Source organism: Octodon degus, unplaced genomic scaffold (assembly GCF_000260255.1).
Source record: "Octodon degus isolate 3935 unplaced genomic scaffold, OctDeg1.0 scaffold00257, whole genome shotgun sequence".
NCBI classification, from domain to species: Eukaryota; Metazoa; Chordata; class Mammalia; order Rodentia; family Octodontidae; genus Octodon; species Octodon degus.
This window is the reverse complement of record NW_004524833.1, coordinates 266,846-286,647: the sequence shown is the minus strand read 5'-3', so window position 1 is coordinate 286,647 and position 19,802 is coordinate 266,846. Positions and strand designations below refer to the sequence as shown.

Sequence of the window (19,802 nt, the reverse complement as noted above, 5' to 3'; positions counted from 1 at the left end):
TTTGTGTGTATGTGTGTGTGGCCAGCTCATCCCACCAGGAGGCAGGGCTGGCTGGCATGTGGTGCTGGGGGATTGAACCACGGTCCCTCTGCTTTGTTAAGCTTGTTCTAAGTAGGTGCTTTAGACCACTGAGCCATCTCACCAGCCCTCAAATATTTTCTATGAGCAAAAATAGTCTCATTTTGCCACTTTCTTTCTTTCTTTCTTTCTTTCTTTCTTTCTTTCTTTCTTTCTTTCTTTCTTTTTTTTTTCTTTTTTCTTTTCTTTTCTTTTTTTTTGGTGGAACAAGGGATTGATTGAACTCAGGTCATTGCACTTGCCAGGGAAGAGTTGTTCTACTGGGACATCTCCCTGGCCCTCATTTTACCACTTTCTGAAACAGTTTTGGAAGTCCTCTTTTATGAACGTTTTAAGGAAGTGTGATAAAAAGAAATGGTCAATGTTAGTGCTGAGTAGTGTTCAGTGGAAATTTAGGCCTGTAGGGACATTACATTATGGCCTTGGATTTGGCACTGTGAGGCTTTTGGCCCTCTCCCAAAGTCCAAATGCCATGAAAGGTAAATGTTTTGAATTGGTTTAGGATGTGGAGGGCACCAGGACAGTTCAACAAAAGATAATCATGTAAAAGGACTCCCAGTGGCAAGAATGATTGGATGGGTGTTTAAAAATAGAACAAGTATTACAAGGGGGATAAATGATGTTTCTTTTACTGTAATAAGTTTAAAAATTGGGTAAAATACTCAGTGTAATCTCTCTGTCTCTGTCTCTGTCTCTTTCTCTGTCTGTCTGTGTCTGTGTCTCTGTCTGTCTGTCTGTCTGTCTGTCTGTCTGTCTCTCTCTCTCTCTCTCTCTCTCTCTCTCTGTACACCATGGCTTCTATTTGTATGCTGCATGTACAGGGGTGGAAGTGAGAGAATTCTTTTTCTTCATGTTGCTTGCTTATAGGTCCCTGTGTTTTCTGGTCTTTACTGTGAGACATCTTGTCTTGTCTGTCCTTGGGTTCTTGGTGCTGTTAAAACTTTCCTGGTTAGACACTGCTGAAATTGAACTTTGTTTACTTCCCTCAGTCAGGGCCTGTGTGTCTTTCTTGCTGACAATCTCTTCCTGGGTCTCAGGGGTTTTAGGTCCTCTATTTAGCTCCTGACAAGGAGGTAGCATGTTTGTGTCAGAGTCTGCCACCCACCTGTATCAGGAAAGCCATCTATCCCATCAACTCATAGAGATCACCTTGCTGGTTTTCTCTATGTTTGCCCTCTCTGGTCCCTGGACTTTAGTTTGAATGGGAAAGCCCAGGCCTATGAAGCTTCACTGCTTGCTTCCCCATTTGTTTGCTTTCTCTTTTGCTATATTCCATGAAAGTATGAAAAGGGGAGAACTTTTAGCTTCCTTTCCTACTTCATGAGCATTCTATAATACCGGTAGGGAAGCAAGTCATGTCACCACCTTATAATTCACATCCTTTTCTATACTATAGAAGACACCAGATCTGAGTCAACCAGGCTAGTTGACATAGGGACCACTGAACTTAAAAACATATTGGTTTGTTTTTCCAAGACATTATTTCTAGTTCCCTTTGCCTTTGCATGTACAGCCAAAGTTTACAGCATAAGAATGAACCAGGATGATAATTTGTTTTATATCACTAAAATTGTTCTCTTCAGTCTCCTGAGTAATCTAAATGCCTGAGCAAAGTAGTCAAGGCTTCCATGATACGACCTCTATCCAACCTCTCCAGCTTCCCATTCAATGCTTCCCTTTAGGCCCATGCTCTTGTCAAATCGGACTCCCCAGTGTTTCTGTGTAATTCCTTCCTAGTGGATACTTTGGCTCCAGTGGTGTCTTTCTCTTGAACTGCTTTGCTTGTCTCTCATTCTTTGTCATGCATTTTCATTAAAATGTGATACATTCTTCAAGGCTCACCTACTCTCTGCTGGGAAATCTCAGAGCCCATGAAGTCGGAGTAAGTGCACCTTCCTCTAAGTTCTTAGAGCACTTTGGCTTTATTATAAGCCTTATTGCTTTCTTGCTTTAGAGTGTCATTGTTAATGAACATATCTGATTTTTTTCTTACAGATTATAAGCTTGGGGAAAAAGGATAACACATACACACATACGCAAACACACTCAAAGCCTCACACTGACTGTAGTAGGTAGTTTTCCCTCTGTCTCCTCTGTTGTCTATTATCTCTAGCATAGAAAAGGTACTTGATAAATACAGGCCCTACCCCATTCTTCACAAAACTGTCTAAGTCTTGGAACAGCCAGGGAGATGGCTCAGTGGAATAAGTGCTTCCCAGGCATGCACAAGGGCCTGAGTTCAATCCCCGGTTCCACAAAAAAAAAAAAAAAAAAAAAAAAAAAAAAGTCTTGGAACAAGTGTAAGCATGTTATTTTTCCCAACATTTGAGGGCATTTGTTTTTTTTTATAAAATTTGTTTATTTTTGTTTTAAAGAGATAAAACAGGAAAAACAATAATACAAAATTTCAAAGCAAGATGGTAGGAGTCTAACAATGGTTAGTACGATGCTTATTTTTTATTTCATCAAGGAGAAAGAGGGTGGGGAGATAGCTCAGTAGAATACGTGCTTGCCTGACAAGGGCAGGGTCCTGAGTTCAATCCCTGATACCGGAAAAAAAAAAAAGAAAGAAAGAAAGAAAGAAAGAAAGAAAGAAAGAAAGAAAGAAAGAAAGAAAGAAAGAAAACAGATAAATATAACAATGAAGCCAAGCTTCAAAACAGGTTAGTAGGGCAGTTACTATAGTTGATACATTGTGTATTGCTGTCTTTGTAGTAGTTATATAGAGTGCAAGATATAGGTATAATACATCCATATGATATTAAAAGTTTCTTTTCAGTGAGCTAAGAGAAATTGGCTGTATGATTGTAACTGTCTTGCATATATATATATATTTTTTTCTTTTTCCTTTCTTCTATTTGCCTTTCCTCCATCACAGTTTGTCTTTTCAGCAGCTTTTTCCCTATTCATTATATATATTATACATTTTGTATCTTTAGTTGCTCAGATTATACGATATGGACATGAAAAATTGATCAAATCATATAAACACAAAGTGAACTAGTAGAGATTGGTAGTATGGTTATCTTAATGCATATATAAGCATATAACTATATATATTTACATTTCCTTTTCCCTTCCTTCTTTTCTCCTTCCCCCATCCCAGTTACTCTTTTCTTTTGAACAGATTCTTCCTATTTCCCAATATCTATTGTGCATTTTGTATTTTATTTACTCTTTCAGCTTCTTACACCAGGGAGACAATACGATATTTGCACATAGGAGCTTGTCATTTATGAGTATGGTCTCTAGTTGCAATAAAATTTCAAATCTATTCTTCTTTTTTTGTTTTAGTATCTTTTAATCAGTGCATATCCTTCTTTATATCTGAGTAGCACTCCATTGTGTAAAATGCCATTTTTTAAAAAAATCTAATCCTTCGTTGATGAGCATTTGGGTTGTTTCAAAGATTGAACTATTACAAATTGAGCTGCTATAAACATGAGTACATATATATAGCCTTGGTATGATGTTTTCGATTCTTCTAGGAAGATACTCAGAAGGGGACTGGCTGAGTAGAATGGGACCACTAATCCCAGTTTTTTGGGGAGCCTCCACACTGATTTCTATGGTGATTACACAGTTCTACACTCCCACCAATAGAGGAGAAAGGTTCCTTCTTCCCTGACAGCTCTGCCATAATTTGTTATTGATTTATTTCTTGATGATAGTTATTCTTTCTGGGGTGAGATGGAATCTCAGCATTATTTTAAATTGCATTTCTAGAATGACCAGTGATGTGGAACATTCCTTCGTGTATTGATTTGCTATTTGCATTTCTTCATCTGAGAAGTTTATACTCATCTCAGATGCCATTTTTAGATTGGGTCTTTACATTTGGGGGGTCTGACTTTTTTGATTCTTTATATGTTCTAGATAGGAGTCCTCTGAGGGACTGTTGGCAATTTTTTTTCTTTGCAATCTGTGCATTGTCTTTTCACTCTGTTTGTGGCTTTTTTTTTTCAGGGTGCAACAGCTTTTTAAGAAGAGATTCTTTTTGAGTCTTTGGAGCATTTCCCATGCAATTTGAGTTTTGTTCATGAAGTCTTTGCTTAGGTTTTAAGATTTCTACCTACTTTGTCATAGGCAGTACAATCATATACATGATTCATGTTTCTGTTTTAATATTTAGATCTTTGATCTGTTTTGACTTTAGTTTAGTGCATGGTGATAGACATGGGCATAGTTTTAGTTTTCAGTACATGGAAAGCCAGTTTTTTCCAGCACCATGTGTTAAGGACACTATCTTTTTTCCAGTGAATGTGTTTGGTCCCTCTGTTAAAGATAAGATGGCTGAGTATATTTGTAGTTGTGTCTACATTTTCTAATCTGTTCCACTGATCCTCAGGTCTGTTTTTTGCCAATACCATGCTGATTTTATCACAGTAGCTTCGTACAATAATTTTAAGTCAGGGAGGTTGATGTCTCCTGTCTCCTTTATTGCCCAAAATTGCTCTTGGTATTTTGGGTCTCTTCTAGTTTCAAATGAATTTTAGGAATGCTTTCTCTAGTTTTGTGAGGCATGCCAAAGGCATATTGATTGGGGTACTTTTAACAAATTTTGTTAAATTTGTACAAAAATTTTGGAAGCATGGCCATTTTTGTTATGTTGGTTCCTCCTGGGATTTTCTATTAAATTTCCATGTAGACCCCTTGGCCTGGGCTGTGAGAATTAGGTTTTCACCCATTTATCTCAGGCACATGAACTTGAATGTCATTACATCTGCAGGGTACTGTGAAGGCCCCCAAAACAAGGCAGCACAATCATATACGAGAAACCTCTATCATAAATGAGTTGGACAGGATAAGCCAACTTGAAAGAGAAAATAAAATATTATAACCCCAACTTGAAAAGAAAATATGGTGTGTGGTTTATGGCTGTGGATTATGGAGGAAGAAAGAACTGATTTTAAGTCACACACAGAAAAGCAGTGACACTCTTTAAATTCAATACAGTATTCACATGGCAGACACTGGACTTCAGAAAGCCAAACCTTCAGGCTCCTGCTCTGGTCTATAAAACAGATGTAAAATTGCTTTTGGTAAATTATTAGTGGTACATTATTAGTGTGCCATTCTAGAGTCAAGGAATGTTTAGAGAGAAAAATAACCTTGATGCCAATGTGGTTCTTTAAAGTCAGCGTCTGCTTGTCAAAGTCTCACATTGCATTTTAAAGACCTTTAAAGGCTGTGGTTTTGGGAAATTCCACTCTGACAGAAAGAGATTGAAGAGGGACTGAGAAAAATCTGAAGCACAGAGAACAACTTTAGTTGTCTTGCTGGCATGTTCTACAGCTATCAAAAATATGAAGATAGTCTTAAATAATGAGATTTCCTTTTTTCTCTAATTATCTTTCATTGAGAGTGCTTGTCTTTCCTGAGCTTTCTAGCTTCCACTCTTGCGTTTCTATTGCTTGAATATAGTTACTCATTATCATGTAGTTCCAAAACAAAGTTACTGAAATGTCTCCCATAACCAACCCTGTAAACAGAGACCCTAGGGTGGGTATGGAATATTCCAGTCCAGACGCATGAGGGTAATATACACAACCGTGTCAGGGTTTCAGGGACTAAGATAGGATGCTGTGCGGGTGGGGGGTGGGGGGGACTGGTGCACTATGGGAAAGACACTAAACCAGATGCTTTAAGGACCTGTTCTGCCTGGGTGGTAAAAGTGGATTCAACAGACCTGGTTACCCTGAGAAGCTACCTCTTAGTTTATTCTAATTTGTTTGGACACTGGATGAGATTTGGTATATCCTGGCCTATCCTACCTGTGTAGATACTTTTCTTTGGTAAAAGCCTGGAAGATCTTTAGCCACTTTTTATGTTTTTAACACAAACACTTCAGGTTATTAAATGAACAAATCCTGATGGCAAAAAGGCACAATGTAAGTGAAATTAAAAAAAAAAAATGCATTCTGCTGATCTATGGAAAGGAGCTATTAATATTTAAATTTTTTGCCTTTTTTTTATCTGTTTACATTTTTTCTCTTCTTAATTTTTTATATCATTTTTCTCTTTTTTTCTTTCTTTTTCCAACTTTGCCAGCATATATCTGGTCATCTGAACAACTAATCTGATGACAACATTATGCAGTACAACAAATAGTGTCAAATTCATATTATTTTGTGCAGTGAAATTCCGTATCATTTGCATTTTTTCTCTTTTAATACTATTTTGTATTTTTTTAAAGAAAAAAATGCAGTCAAGTTTTGGATGTGTCAGGCTGAGGCAGACTGGATGGTATCTAGTTCCATCTGACTGAGCCAGTTTTCCATTTTAGTGTCTACGTAGGCAAATAATTTACTATGGGAAGGTGAGAGGAAGAGAGTTCACAGTTGCTTATGGGAGTGGCCCTTGTTGTTGTTTTTTAAATTTATGTATTTGGTACAGGATCTCACTATGCAGGTCGGACTCATCGTGATCCTCCTGTCTCAGCCTCCCCTGCACTGGGATCACAGATGTGCGCTACCATGCCCGGTCTCAGTGGCCAGCTGGGTGGGCCCAGGCCAGCACGACATGCTGTACTGAGGATCGAAAATAGACCCTTGTGTTTGTCAGGCAGGCACTTAGACTGCTGAGCTACCTCTGTGGCCCTGGACCTTGATTTTGAAAGAAGCCACACATATGTGTGCCAGGCCTAAGTCCTGCATCGAGCTTCAATTTAAATCTCAACCAAAAGGAAACCAAATAAAAACAACAGCTGTTATTAATGGGGTGATTTTGTGAATTTTGTAGGAGCAGCACAAATAGCAATCTACTTATCTAAGAGCAATTCACATTTATTTCTTTGTTTCCAGATCACCAGATTAAAAATCGACAGAAACCCTTTCGCTAAAGGATTCAGAGATTCTGGGAGAAACAGGTAAGGATGACTGGGGAAGGGAAGCACTGACCTCATCTTCTATATGATGTTACCCTTTCCACACCCCACTGGTGGTTTTGGGTCCTGATTTTCTGATAAAACTTGCATGCTCTGCTACTCTCCTGATTCAGGCAAGGAGAAACAGACTTCTGCTCCAAGAATCACCAAGCTCCCCTCCTAAAAGTTCCCCTTCCAAATTATTCGTGAACACAATCTGAATCACCACGTAAGCTCCCTCCTGACCCCCTGCTCATATTACTAGCTGATTCAGCCACTACAAACAAATTATATGTTAATTCATTGCTGTCAAACACTGTTATTTGTTTCAGATAAATATTTACAGGTGGCTAGCGGGCCTGCAGTGATATCTCTTCTATTTTGTGATACTGGGAAGAAGAAAGTTGTGGGCAAACACACATTTTCAAAAAATCTTTACTTTTGTGAGATAAAATGGATCAGTAATATTAATCATTTTACTCCCAGGAAATAGTTCCAAATGTGTGCATGTGTCCTTAGTTCAGTAGGGAGAGTTTTAGACCATGTTTCTTCGTGATCCACCACCACCAGCTGGACAAGGTTGTTACCCAGGGGAATATTTACAAATGATTGATATTTGTAGGATCATTTGTTCCTGCTGTCAGTAGCCTTTGAGGGTGTGCTGCTTTTCTGCTTGATGCCTCTTTCTTCTCACTAAATTCTTCCCACCGTGTCTTTAATTTGTTATCTCTGGAGAATTATGGGAGAACTGAAATGTCCAGGGAAGGCAGATGCATTGAAGGTTATCATTCAATCAGAGTGCTTTGTCTTACGCAGGCAATGCCAAGTTAGCAAGTGTGACACATATGTCTCATGGTGCCCAGGCTTTGCAACAAGTCTTTACTCTAATGGCCAGATAGCTTTCATAATTTGCAGGCATTCCTTCACATCTGGGTGACAGATTGTTAGGAGTTACCTTTAGTATTCTCTCAGCCAGAATTTCTTTTTCTTATTAATTTTGTTGAGAAAAAAATAGCAATGAGACAGTTTCAAAACCGATTAGTAGGACAGTTTCAATAATTAATGCATTGCATATTGTTGTCTTTGTAGTGGTTATTCATAGTACAAGATGCAGACATGATATCCTATCCAAACACTATTAGTACAAATCTTTCTGTATATACAGATACAAAATGGTCCTTCATTGTATCTCCTTTTTTTTTTTTTTTTTTTTTTTTTTTTGCGGAACTGGGGATTGAACTCAGGCCCTTGCGCTTGCCAGGGAAGCGCTTTATTCCACTGAGCCATCTCCCCAGCCCTGTATCTCCTTTTTTTAACAGATGAATATTTCATTGCCATTTAAATATTGTGGGTATGTGAATTCAGCCAAATAATCCAATATAATCCAATGGTCCATAATAGTAGTAGGTTATCCATGGGACTGGCAATGTTAGAAGTTGTAGACTTGAGCCTTTTACAGCTCAGCATATTAATATGGCTTTACTTTTTATACCTTGTTTTTATACTTTTCTGCTGGATGGTTAATACCAAGATAAAGCAAGACCTATATAACAAGAAATGTAATTTTTGTATCTGACAAGGTCAGATCAGTCAAATTCCCTCAGGATTTACCCTGAAACCTTGTGCCGCAGTTTGTAGATCCTTTGTCAGTGTCAGCCATGTGGATGAGTCACGGCCATTGCTTGACCAATTTGCTCTCTGTGAAAGCCTGAGAGAATGTTTTCTTTCCATGTGAATCTCCTTATTAGCCAGAATTTCTGCATAGACCAGAACCTAGAAGTACTTTGTGAAGGACGTTGTGGCCTAGGCAGTTGTGAGCTGCACTGTGGGGTGATGATGGGGGACAGACTGCAGGGGTGACAGTGTGTACCACACAGCACGGGTGTGTAGTGGGTCCTACCAGTTCATCTGGGTAAGGACGCTCTATAATAACAGTAAGTAAATTGCTCAGTAAAGCATTTCTGAGAACATGCCCTTGCCAATAAATGGCACATGGATACATTATAACACAGACTTATGTTAAAAATTAGTCATGCATTACAAAGTGATTAATAAAAGCAATACATGCAAAATATGTTCAACTATCTGTAAAATTTATTTGCCTTAGAATTCTGAAAGTTTTACTTATCCAGTCAAGTAAAATTTACTTAAGCTTCCAGTTTTCAGATAATAACACTGGTCAAGTTGGTTAGTAGGATGCCACACCAGAACTCAAGCATGCATATCCTAACCAATGATTTTCTGTCCCATGAATGTTTGTAAAATAAGAAAAAGCTCTTTCTTTTCCTTAATTTTTTTTAAAGTACGGGGTCTTGAACCTAAATCCTGTGTGTGCTGGGCAAGTGCTCTACCATTTAACTGTGTCCATAGACTTTTAAAATTTTTGAGACAGGGACTTGCTGAGTTGCTGAGGTTGACCTTGAACCTGGTGATCCTCTTATCTCAGCTTCCCAAATAGCCAGAACAATAGGCATATACCTCCACACTCAGCTAGGTCTTCATTTGCAATAAATAGTTAGCCAATAAAGAATGAATAACTATTCCCTCCATTTTGTATGGGCTCTTCTCTTCCTCCTCATTAGGTTAGATTCAGTGTCCAGGTCACAAAGAGATGATAACACCATTTGGCTTATTTTCACAGTTCTAAGCTCTGAGCTTACTGAGGATGTTTCTAGTAACAAAAGGTAGAGGGTCTTTCATAAAGAAACCTTTTCACCTGCCTAATGGTGATTCTTTGGAGCAAGATATTCATGATTTTGGGGATTCTAGGAACTCCAAGATATAACTAAAATTATGTATGGATGAGCAGGTACATGTTTTTTTTTCTGGGAAGAAATCTATAGCTTCCTTCATGTTTTCCAAAAGGTCCATCTCGAAATCAAGAGTGCCTGCTCTATAAACTCAATCACCTGAAGCCAGGTGGCTTGGTTCATCATCTGATGCTTTCTTATTAACAGGTACTTTGCTCTTAGAAAATGCCATCTCATACTTTCATCATTTCTTGTCCATGTGGCATAGGTCCCATAGGACTCTCTGTCTCTGTTTCTGTCTATCTCTCTTTATCTATCTATGCATAAACTTGATAAGTACTAAGAAAAAAACAAACAGGCTAGGTGGTAGAGTGAGAGCAGGAGCCACTTCTACAAGGTGGACAGGGTTGTGCTCTCTGACAAGACACTATAAATGACATAAAGAAAGTTTCCAGCTGTGTGCCTAATTGCAGGGGTGGGGAACAGCAAGAAAAAAGAGACAGACAGGGGCTACGTGTGTTTGTAGAACACAACGCAGACCTTGTGGCTGAAAGCCATGGTCGTTGCTCTGGGATGTGTCTAACCAAGTAGCTGCACAGATATACACTGACTAGGAAGTTATGTGCCACCCTAGCTGAGGTGCTGAGGCCCTTCTGTCTCTCCACTGAGCTAAAAGAGACTTGACACTTTATTTGGTTCTGGAGGCTGATCAGCATCTTACTGCTCAGGGAAGATAGTCATTGTCTATCCTGCCAGGTAGGCTCTTCTCTGTAAGGACTCTAGGATAATTTTCTTTTTTACCCCATAATTTTATTGAGAAACAAATAGCAATGGGAGAGTTTCAAATAAAATTGGTAGGACAGTTTCAATAATTTACACATTGCATATTCTCTTCCTAGTGGTTATTTGCTGTACAAGATGCAGACATGATATCCTATTTACAAACACTTTTAGAACAAATCCCTCTATTCATTAAGAGAATGTAACTATATATCTAAGGATGCATCCTCTTTAACACACTTAAATAATATTGCATTTATTTTTTTCTGAGAGCGTGGACATCCTTTATTATGTCTCATGACAACCTGTGGGCTACGTACAAAATGAACTCTTACTCTGTAGCAATATGGATGATGGAACTGGAGGACAAATTGTTAACTGAAGTAAGCCAGATATAAAAACTACTGCACATTCTCACTCATATGGAAGCAAAAAACTGATTCTGTGGAAGCAGTGATTAGAATAAAGGTCATTAGAGGTCTGGAAAGATAGTGGAGAAGGGGTAGGAGAAGGCCGGATTATAGAGGCCAGAATACAGTCACAGAAGAGGACTAAGTTTTAATGTTAGACAGTCTGTAGGGTGACTGTAGTTCACAACAATTTGTCATATATTTCACAAGGAGCTAGAAGAAAGGAATTCAAAGCTCAGTTCAAAAAAATAATACCTGTTCAAGGAGATGAAAATGCTAATTAGCTTGATGTGATTATTATACACTGTATATCAAGTTATGACACTATACCACATATTTTTAATACCACCTACTTATATATAATATTGTAGCAATTAAAAATGAAAAAAACTCTGTAGACTACTTTAAATACCGTTAGTAATTCTATCAGCTAATTCTAAGTGAATACTAACCTTTCCTCTGGACTCTTCACCTGTGTTCTCTCTAATTTTCAAAATACCCCATGGTTTGCCAGTGAGGAAACTGAGGCACAGAGAAGGTCAGCATTTTTCCTGCTGTCTCACAACATTGGCCCATACGTTACACCTGAGTCTGCCTGACTTTAAACCTGGAGCTCTATCTTGCTAGCAATTTACACTTGACATGTTGTTTTCAGCAGGTGTTGAGAACACAGTCCTTCCTCTACAGGCTTTTCATCTACTTATAAATCTCGACATAAGCCACCCACAACTGCTTCTTCTCCACATAATAACCTGCATCTTTGTAGTGTGTTGTGGACAACTCCCTGTGACTTCACCATCTACCTTGTAACCCCTACAAATAAGGGTTCCCCAGTAGAAATCAGAGAGCCATGCTGAGCTTCTCTAGCAGGTGAAGTGAAGCGATGACCCCCAAGCCACTTGTCTTGCAACAGGCGAGCACAACGGTTCAATGCAGGATCCCCTTTTCGCATCCAGCACAAGAAGCTCGATCAAAATAAACTTTGTTAGGGCAAATGGAAACCTTCTGGGTTCTGATGTTGTTGTTTTTCAATGGTCGAAATTACTTGATAATTACCAGCTAGCTAGTGATTAATTCTCAGCAGCTGCCTGTAGCATCTGATAAGAGTGAGAATTCTTAGTGCCATTTTGCAGATGGCAAAGATTGATGGGTGAAGATATAGAAAATTGTTTGTAAATCTTCTGGGAATTGATGGTTCATTGCCAGCATTAGGACCCAGCTTACCATCTTCCAACCAGCACCTCATCTGTTGCCTGTCTTGTGCTAACAGAATGCTAATAAATTTAGGCTCCTCCCCAGGCATTTTAGACATCGAGTGACTCACCCAGAAGAGCATGGCTTGATGAGTTGCACAGAAATGTACCCAAAACATACGGATTACATTTCCTTTAAAAACACATGGGCTTAAAAATTAGGGGGGAAAGTGCTTGGCCAATGTTTTTTGGTTCTGCAGAACACAAAACATTTGTGGAATATTTTGGAGTGACAAAGTTTGCCAAACCTCAAACCAAAACACGTTCAGGTTTGTCGATCTCAATCCATCCCAGTATGATCCAGAGGCTTGGGATGGGAGGAATGTGAGGCGAAAGATGAGGAGGATACACCCACTCACTGCACACTCAGCTGCCTCCCAGGAGTGCTTCTGGACCTCTGTGTCACATGCTTAATGCCATCCGAATGCGGCCCACTGACAGCATGTCCTCAGTAGTGCAGAGAACAGATCTTGAAGGAGCTGTGACTCAGGGTATTAGCTGCCATCCTCCATCTTTTCTTGTAAAGAGATTGCCAGGGGAAGGGCTCCTGGCTTCCAGCCCCATCGGTCCCTCTCTCCTTCCTGTCTTTGCAGGCAGAGTGAATAATGGGATTGCTCCCTGTAGGAGGCCCCCGAGGGCCTACAGAGAACGCACACACGCAAGCCTGTGCTTGGGGGGGGGGGTGGATCTAGCAGAGGACGCCTGCAGCTTTGGGAAGGTAGTTGCTTTCAGAGGAATTCTGTGCAGCTCCTTCAGCCCCATTTTGGTGCCATTGTCTTCAGATAATTTTATCAGCAGTAAAAGCAGTGTTTTGAGCTCCAATATGCTATGCTTTGGTGTCCTGCTCAAAATTGTTTCTGAGCTCAGATGAAGACAGTAAGTAATAACTAAAACCCCAGTAGGCACTGTCATAAGCCCATGCCATCAGCCCTGTAGTGTTATCATCATTAGAGCCTATCATAGATCGCTCTGCTTCTGTTTCTCTTTTTGCTTTTCTTCCACCTCTTCCTTGTCCTTCTTCTTCTCTTTCTCCTCCTCTTCCTCACTTCCTTTTTTCTTCTGCAGCTCTAGAGAATGAACTGAGGGCCTTACACATGCTAGGAAAGTGCTCTACCACTGAGCTATATCCATCACTCTTTATTCTGAAACAAGGTCTTTCTGAGTTGTCCAGGCTGGCCATAGATCTATGGTCCTCTTGCCTCAGCCTGCTGAGTAGGCACAGTTATGTATAGAAGCAGTCACAAGGCAGCAAACTGCCCCTAATCACCTTGCTTCTATACACACTGTCAGGCACACACTTTAGTGTGAGGTTTCTACCTTTCAGACCCAACTCATTGACCTACTACCATTTCCTCATAGAAGTCTTCTTCACACACAGTGTGTTTCTGGGTATGTGTAAGGATATATGTGTGATGTGTGTGTATGAATGTGTGTGTGTGTGTGTATGTGTGTGTGTGTGTGTGTGTGTGTTGGCATTAGTTGGTATCTGGAAGAAAAGTGGATTCCTTCTCGAGCAGAGACTGGCAGATTTTCCTTGTAGGCATTTTCTCTCTAAGAAGAGGGAAATTATATTTCTAAGTTGTTCCACTTCTATATTTCTTAAAAATTGTTGTATCTCACATCTGGCTTTGGATGAAAGTCATTTTTAATGAGACCTAGCTCAGGACATAGTACTAAGAGCTGCTTCTGGGAGACATCTCAGGGGAAAATAGTAACATCTTCCTCCTGGGGGGAAAGATAGACCCCTTTAGTTTGAGAATTTTTTTTTAGTACCAGAGATTGAACTCTGGACCTTGAGCTTGCCAAGGCAGACACTTATGCCACTGAGCTATCCCCCTGGCCCACTGAGATTAATTTTTGTCTTGTAGTCTGTGTTGCTGGAGTCTGCACACTTCTAGACTGTAAGTTCTTTTTTTTATTTTTATTTATTTATTTATTTTTTTAATTAATTTTTTCTTAATTTTATTTATTTATTTTTGTGTGTATGTGTGTGTGGCCAGCTCAGCCCACCAGGGGGCGGGGCTGGTTGGCATGTGGTGCTGGGGGATTGAACCGTGGTCCCTGTGCTTTACTTGTTCTAAGTAGGTGCTTTAGACCACTGAGCCATCTCACCAGCCCCAGTTCTTTTTTTTTTAAAAAAACATGTATTTATTTAGTGTGTGTGTGTGTGTGTGTGTGTGTGTGTGTGTGTGTGTGTGTTTGGCCAGCTCAGCCCACCAGGGGGCAGGACTGGTTGGCATGTGGTGCTGGGGGATTGAACCGCAGTCCCTGTGCTTTGCCAAGCTTGTTCCAAGTAGGTGCTTTAGACCACTGAACCATCCCGGCAACCCCTAGACTGTAAGTTCTGAGAAGCCTGGCATTGTACCTTCTCATGTTTCTGCTTGAATTTTGTCCTATAGTGTCAGGTATATATAATGATAACTGTTTCTAAGTCACAAAATAGGTTGATGAGTTGCAAAGCAATTAAAAAAAAACCAGTAACTCTGATATGAGAACATCTCATCCCCCAAAAGGGCAAATCCAGGAGAAAAAGCAGCTGGAAGCTACTTTTGGACACCAAATGAGGACAGAAATAGAGTGAATCTATAGATTCACCCTGTCTAGGTTCAGTTTGAAAGACAAACAGCACTTTTGATTCAGATCTGAAGTGGGTGATTCAGTAAGACATGATTTGGCCAAATGGTTCTTAGAGACGCACTCCCTTGATATCATTGGATCTGACTCTGGGTCATGAGGGTGGGGTTGTCTGTGCTGCCCAGTCCCTGGGGAAGGACATTAACAATTTCCAGAGTCAGTGAGTCTCATAAAAGGCATTCCCAGAGCTGAACTAAAACACAATGGAGTTTGGTTGGAAAAGGTTGCCTAGTGTTAAACAAAGAGGTAAAATCAAGGTTTTGAGGATGGCCACACCTGTGAGGAGAAAGCACAGAAGGGCAAAGAGATGTCCCAGAGTTGAAAGAGACTCAAGGGTCTCTTCACTGAGCTTCAGTGCCAAGATACAATGTTGGGAGCTATGTTGACTTCCGTGCCTGGAGAACCTGCATTGAGCAGACAGGAGTAGTGATTACTGCAAAGACTACCCTTCTCATGAAAGTTGGAGCCAAAGGAGCAGAAGGAAAGAGGACTTTGTGGGGGCCATCTGATGTAAGAAATTTGTCTCTCTTAGGAGTGGCTGCCAAGATTTTACAGAAAGCCCAAGAAAGCTTGAGAATTTTATATAATTCCCAGGGAATTCTTCCAAAGCAAACAGATGTGTGAAAAGGAGAGGATTAAAATTATGATGTCTAGGAAGTGAGGGGTTCTACGAATTTATCTCAAAAGTGCCATGTACAGAAAGACTCTAGATTCTCCTCTCTTGGTACCCTTTGTCCTTGCTTTGACCTTGGCCTTTATCTTTACTTGACTGTCACATATAACATGGTTGCCTGTGGACATTTCCAGCTCGCGTGATGCCCAAGGAACTTCTCCAGTTGGACCCACTGTAAATCCTGGGTAGAATGGCCTATCTCTATCCCAGAGAACTGGTGTAGCTTTTTAGAATGCTCTTTCCTGTGGAGTCCACCACATGAAAGTGCCCCTTTGGGCACTCAAGTTCCACAATTTGGGTATTGCCAGAAAGAAGAAGCCAGGGACAGGCCCTGTCTCACAAGATTGCTTTATGGTAAGCAGTTTAAGGGATTGCTTCTCACTGAGGAGACAGTAGTGCCTGCAGAATGAGGAATTTGAGTCTTTGTTTGTTCTTAGAGCGTTTCCAGCAGCACTGCTGTTTGCTGGAGTGGGGCTGGCAGCAGATCTCAGTGCCTCCAATTCCTTTATATAATGTTTCAAGGGATGGTGTTCATTTGTTGCATGGAAGTTGAAAGAAGATATTTAGTGAGCTTAAATCTTAACCCAAAAGTGACTTATTTCCTTCTGGCAGTGCTAAAAATATTTGAGAGTAAGGAATTTCCTTGGTACCTCTTATTAAAAAGCTTCTATCCCAAGGCCAAGGTTAGGAATGAAGGTCCCCTTCTCTCAGGTACAGTTAGAAGCCCTTGTTAGAGGTTCAGCCCTTCCTCATAACCGCCCAGTAGAAAGAAGGATGAAAGGATCACATGATAACAGAAAGACGAGGCATGACAAAGAAAAATCAACTAAAAATTAACCCCAAACCCATTCATTTCCTCTTGCCCTAGGTCTAAAATGCACTTTCTTTGAGAATGAGGAAAAGAAAGGTGCTTGAGGGTCTCAGCCAACATCTCGTAGTGGATATCTCTATTGTAAGCAAGTTATTCCCATCTTATTTCCACCTTTATCTATTAAGCTAAATGTGGGCAGTTGCTATATTTTTAGGTCAAAATCTGAAAATACTAGCAAATGCATACAGTGCAACCTTCAACATACTTCTAGCCATTCGAAGTAGAAGTGTCCAGTTAATGGTAATAAGCATTTTATATAATATCTATTTTCTGTGTTGTCCAATTTACCACTGAGTTGATGCTGTCTGTTCAGTATTTCCAATTTCCCTGACGGTAAAATTTAAAATAGCAAGGTGCTTGCTTTCAGGATTTCAAATTCAGCCCAGCACGGCATCAGGGAATGATTTCACCCTCCTCTTCTAGGTACAAGTTGACAGTCAGCAGAAACCATGCCCTCATCCACCTCTGGCTCCCCGCTGCTCATAAAGGCTCATATAGCAAGCCGAGAGCCAACAGGCCGACCACTTGCCTTATTTCACCCAGCACAACATCCCAAGTGTCTCCTTCATGTTCACTTTCTGTGTTTTCATTTGTTCTCTCTAGAGCCATTGGCTGTGTTTTTCCAGCCAATCTCATTTTGCTCTTTCCTGGCAATCTTACTAGCCCCTGTGGACTTTGCATATTCTTTTGTTATCCCTGGCATGAGTGGCTTCTGCTCTTTAGCCAATCCAGGAAGTAATCATTGCTGGGCTCCCTCTCAGGCATTGCAGTATATACAGTTCAAACTACTGGTGCTTCACTGGAGTCTGGGAGCAGCGTCTAGCTAGACCCACTCATCCAGGCCATGACAGTTTATCATGTCCCCTGGCTTGTGGTTTATTTTTGCCAAGATTTAGTGTTTTTCTCTGCATTATTGTTTGCTCTCCCTCACTTGTCACGAACCTTTTTCACCATTATCCCCTTGGCCATGTGGCTTTGCCAGAGAAAGTTGGCAATTCTTTTATTATATATGGCTGTCACCCAGGGATGGTGTCATTGAACAGAGTGACGTCTTTTTAATGGCTAACATATTGGAGTCTGAAATATCTACAAGATAATGAGGCCTGCAGGGGGTTGAGGAACCTGCTTTTGGTTCTCTTAAAGGAGAGAGTAAGAAATGGAATTAGGTATCCTATGGCTCCCTCCACATTTAATCGGGAGCCAAAGGGCTTTGAATTCCAGTAAAGTAAGAATGGGTTCTTTTAATACAAGCCACAATCTAAGCAGTAGTATGATTGGATTTATTTTGTGTGAGTAAGATGGATGATCAGCAGTCTTTCATGTTTTCGCTCTTTATATATTTTTGTCTTTAATTAATCTGTATGCAGCAGAAAGTATTATTATTTCTATTTTGCAGACGGTAATTTTTTTTTTCCTTGAACCAAGAATCAAACTCACAACTTCACCTTTGGCACTTATGCTGCTGAGCCATCTCCCCAGCCCATTCTACTTCATAGATAAAGAGAAGTAGGCATAAAGAAATTTTATAACTTGGCCAAGGTCATAATAATAAAATCCAGCTTACAATTTGAATTTAAGAAATCTAACTCTCATGTCCATTTTTTTTTTTAACTGTGTTGCTGGTGCATCCCTTTTAGAATAGTGGTGGTCCTCACATGTAATTTCAGCACTCAGAGGCTGAGGTAGGAGCATTGCCACAAGTTTGAAGCCAGTCTGGACTACACTGTAAGTTCAAGACCAGCCTGGACTACACAGAAAGACCCTGTCTCAAAAGCATTTTCTAAAAGTGAATTGCTAAAATTAGATTATTCCATTCAGTGGCAAAGAAACAAATATACATATATATTTAATATATTTGGTTGTTACAGGGTTTCACTATGCACTTCAGACTTTTGGTGATCTTCCCGCTTTCAGCCTACCCAGAACTGGGATTACAGTGGTGCCAGGGACCAAACCACAGTCCCTGAGTTTACCAAAGCTTGTCTAAGCAGGTGCTTTAGTCCACTGAGCTATCTTCCTGGTCCTAGCAAAGAATCTTAATAGTTTAGTTAACATGCTTGTATTATGATAGATTTTTATCATCTTCTAAGGCAGCAAAAACTGCTTGTGGGCTGTCACTGTTATCTACTCTAAGATGTATGTGTGGTTGTTCACCAACCCCAAATTGGGGATCATCATGTGATGAAAAGTCTTAAGTCTGCTTGACTCATCTTTCCATTGGATACTGATTGTTTTAAGCCATTGGAGGAGACACATCAAGGAGGCACGTATTTCATTGTAGCCGTTGTACCACCAAAAGCCATCAATTTGAGACCTCTGATGGGAATACTTTATTTATTTATGTTTTTGGTGGTGTTGGGGATTGAACTCTGGGCCTTGTGCACGCAAGATAAGAACTCCACCACTGAGCCACAGCTCCAGCAGTAGGAGGTCGTTTAGAAGATACGTGGGTAAGAAAGATCTTAAATAATCTGGACAGGAGAGCTGATTCCAAGTCAAGTGAAGGAAAGTGACACATCTTTGATCTCACCAAAGTGGAGCAAAGGGAGTCAAAGAATGTTGAGATATGATAATTAATCTTCACCAGGAGTGTTTTCTACATCTTTTGAAATACTGGAGAAAGATGTAAAAAAGAAAGGAGCTCATTTAGGCAGGTTACGAGGATATGTTATTCTTTAATAATCACAGAGTATTGTTCCCAGGAAAAGTTCAATTTCTTAAATAGCCATATTTAAATTTTTTTAAAAAATTATTTATTTATTTGAGAAGGATCTCGCTACGTAGCTTGGACTCTTAGTGATCCTCCTGTCTCAGCCTCTCCAGAACTAGAATTACAGGCATGCACCACCATGCCGGATTTCAGGGTTGAGAGGACATGCCCAGTGTTCTGGGCCCACATGGCATGTGATACTGGGGATTGAACCCAGGTCCTTGTACCTGCCAGGCAGGTGCTTAGACCATTGAGCTATCTCCCCAGCCCATTCACTGCAGTATTAATAAAAGATTACTAATTAGAGTGGAAAGGAGCTCAGAAGAACAGTACTACTCAAGGGATAAAATCTGAACACTTAATATGAAATAATTGTCCATGGTGTGTACTCCTCAGTGTTGCACCCTGAGCTGTAGTGATCCTGACCTGTTTTCTGTTACCAGAACATGCTCTCCCTTCCATACTTCTAAATGTTGCCCACAGTGCTAACTCTACTAAGAAGACCTATCCTGCCTCTTGTCTGAGTAGAATTGCTCAGATTTCTTTGATATGAAGCTTAAATAATTGGACTTTTGTGGGATATTTCTTGAGTGTCCAGGTAAAAGGGATACTTCTTACTCCATGATCCATGGCCTCTTTTATCAATCTTCAGCATATCAAAATGTTCACAAATTAATTCTTTTTTTATTACCAATTCATTTAATACTTAATATTTCTTTATCAGATTTTTAAATATGAATGACACCATTTACTGGAACAGAAAATTTCACAAGGTTTT

General features: G+C 40.0%; 1 protein-coding gene across 2 annotated transcripts in view; it reads left to right on the top strand.

Annotated features, from left to right (window-relative positions):
- The window catches only part of Tbx15 (T-box 15), a 132,539-nt gene that overhangs the window by 89,778 nt on the left and 22,959 nt on the right, over positions 1 to 19,802 (top strand). For both annotated transcript variants that reach the window (XM_004646169.3, XM_023706470.1), the window contains exon 6: positions 6,882 to 6,946. In XM_004646169.3, the coding sequence (XP_004646226.1) occupies positions 6,882 to 6,946 (65 nt within the window). The remainder of the gene's footprint in view (positions 1 to 6,881; positions 6,947 to 19,802) is intronic.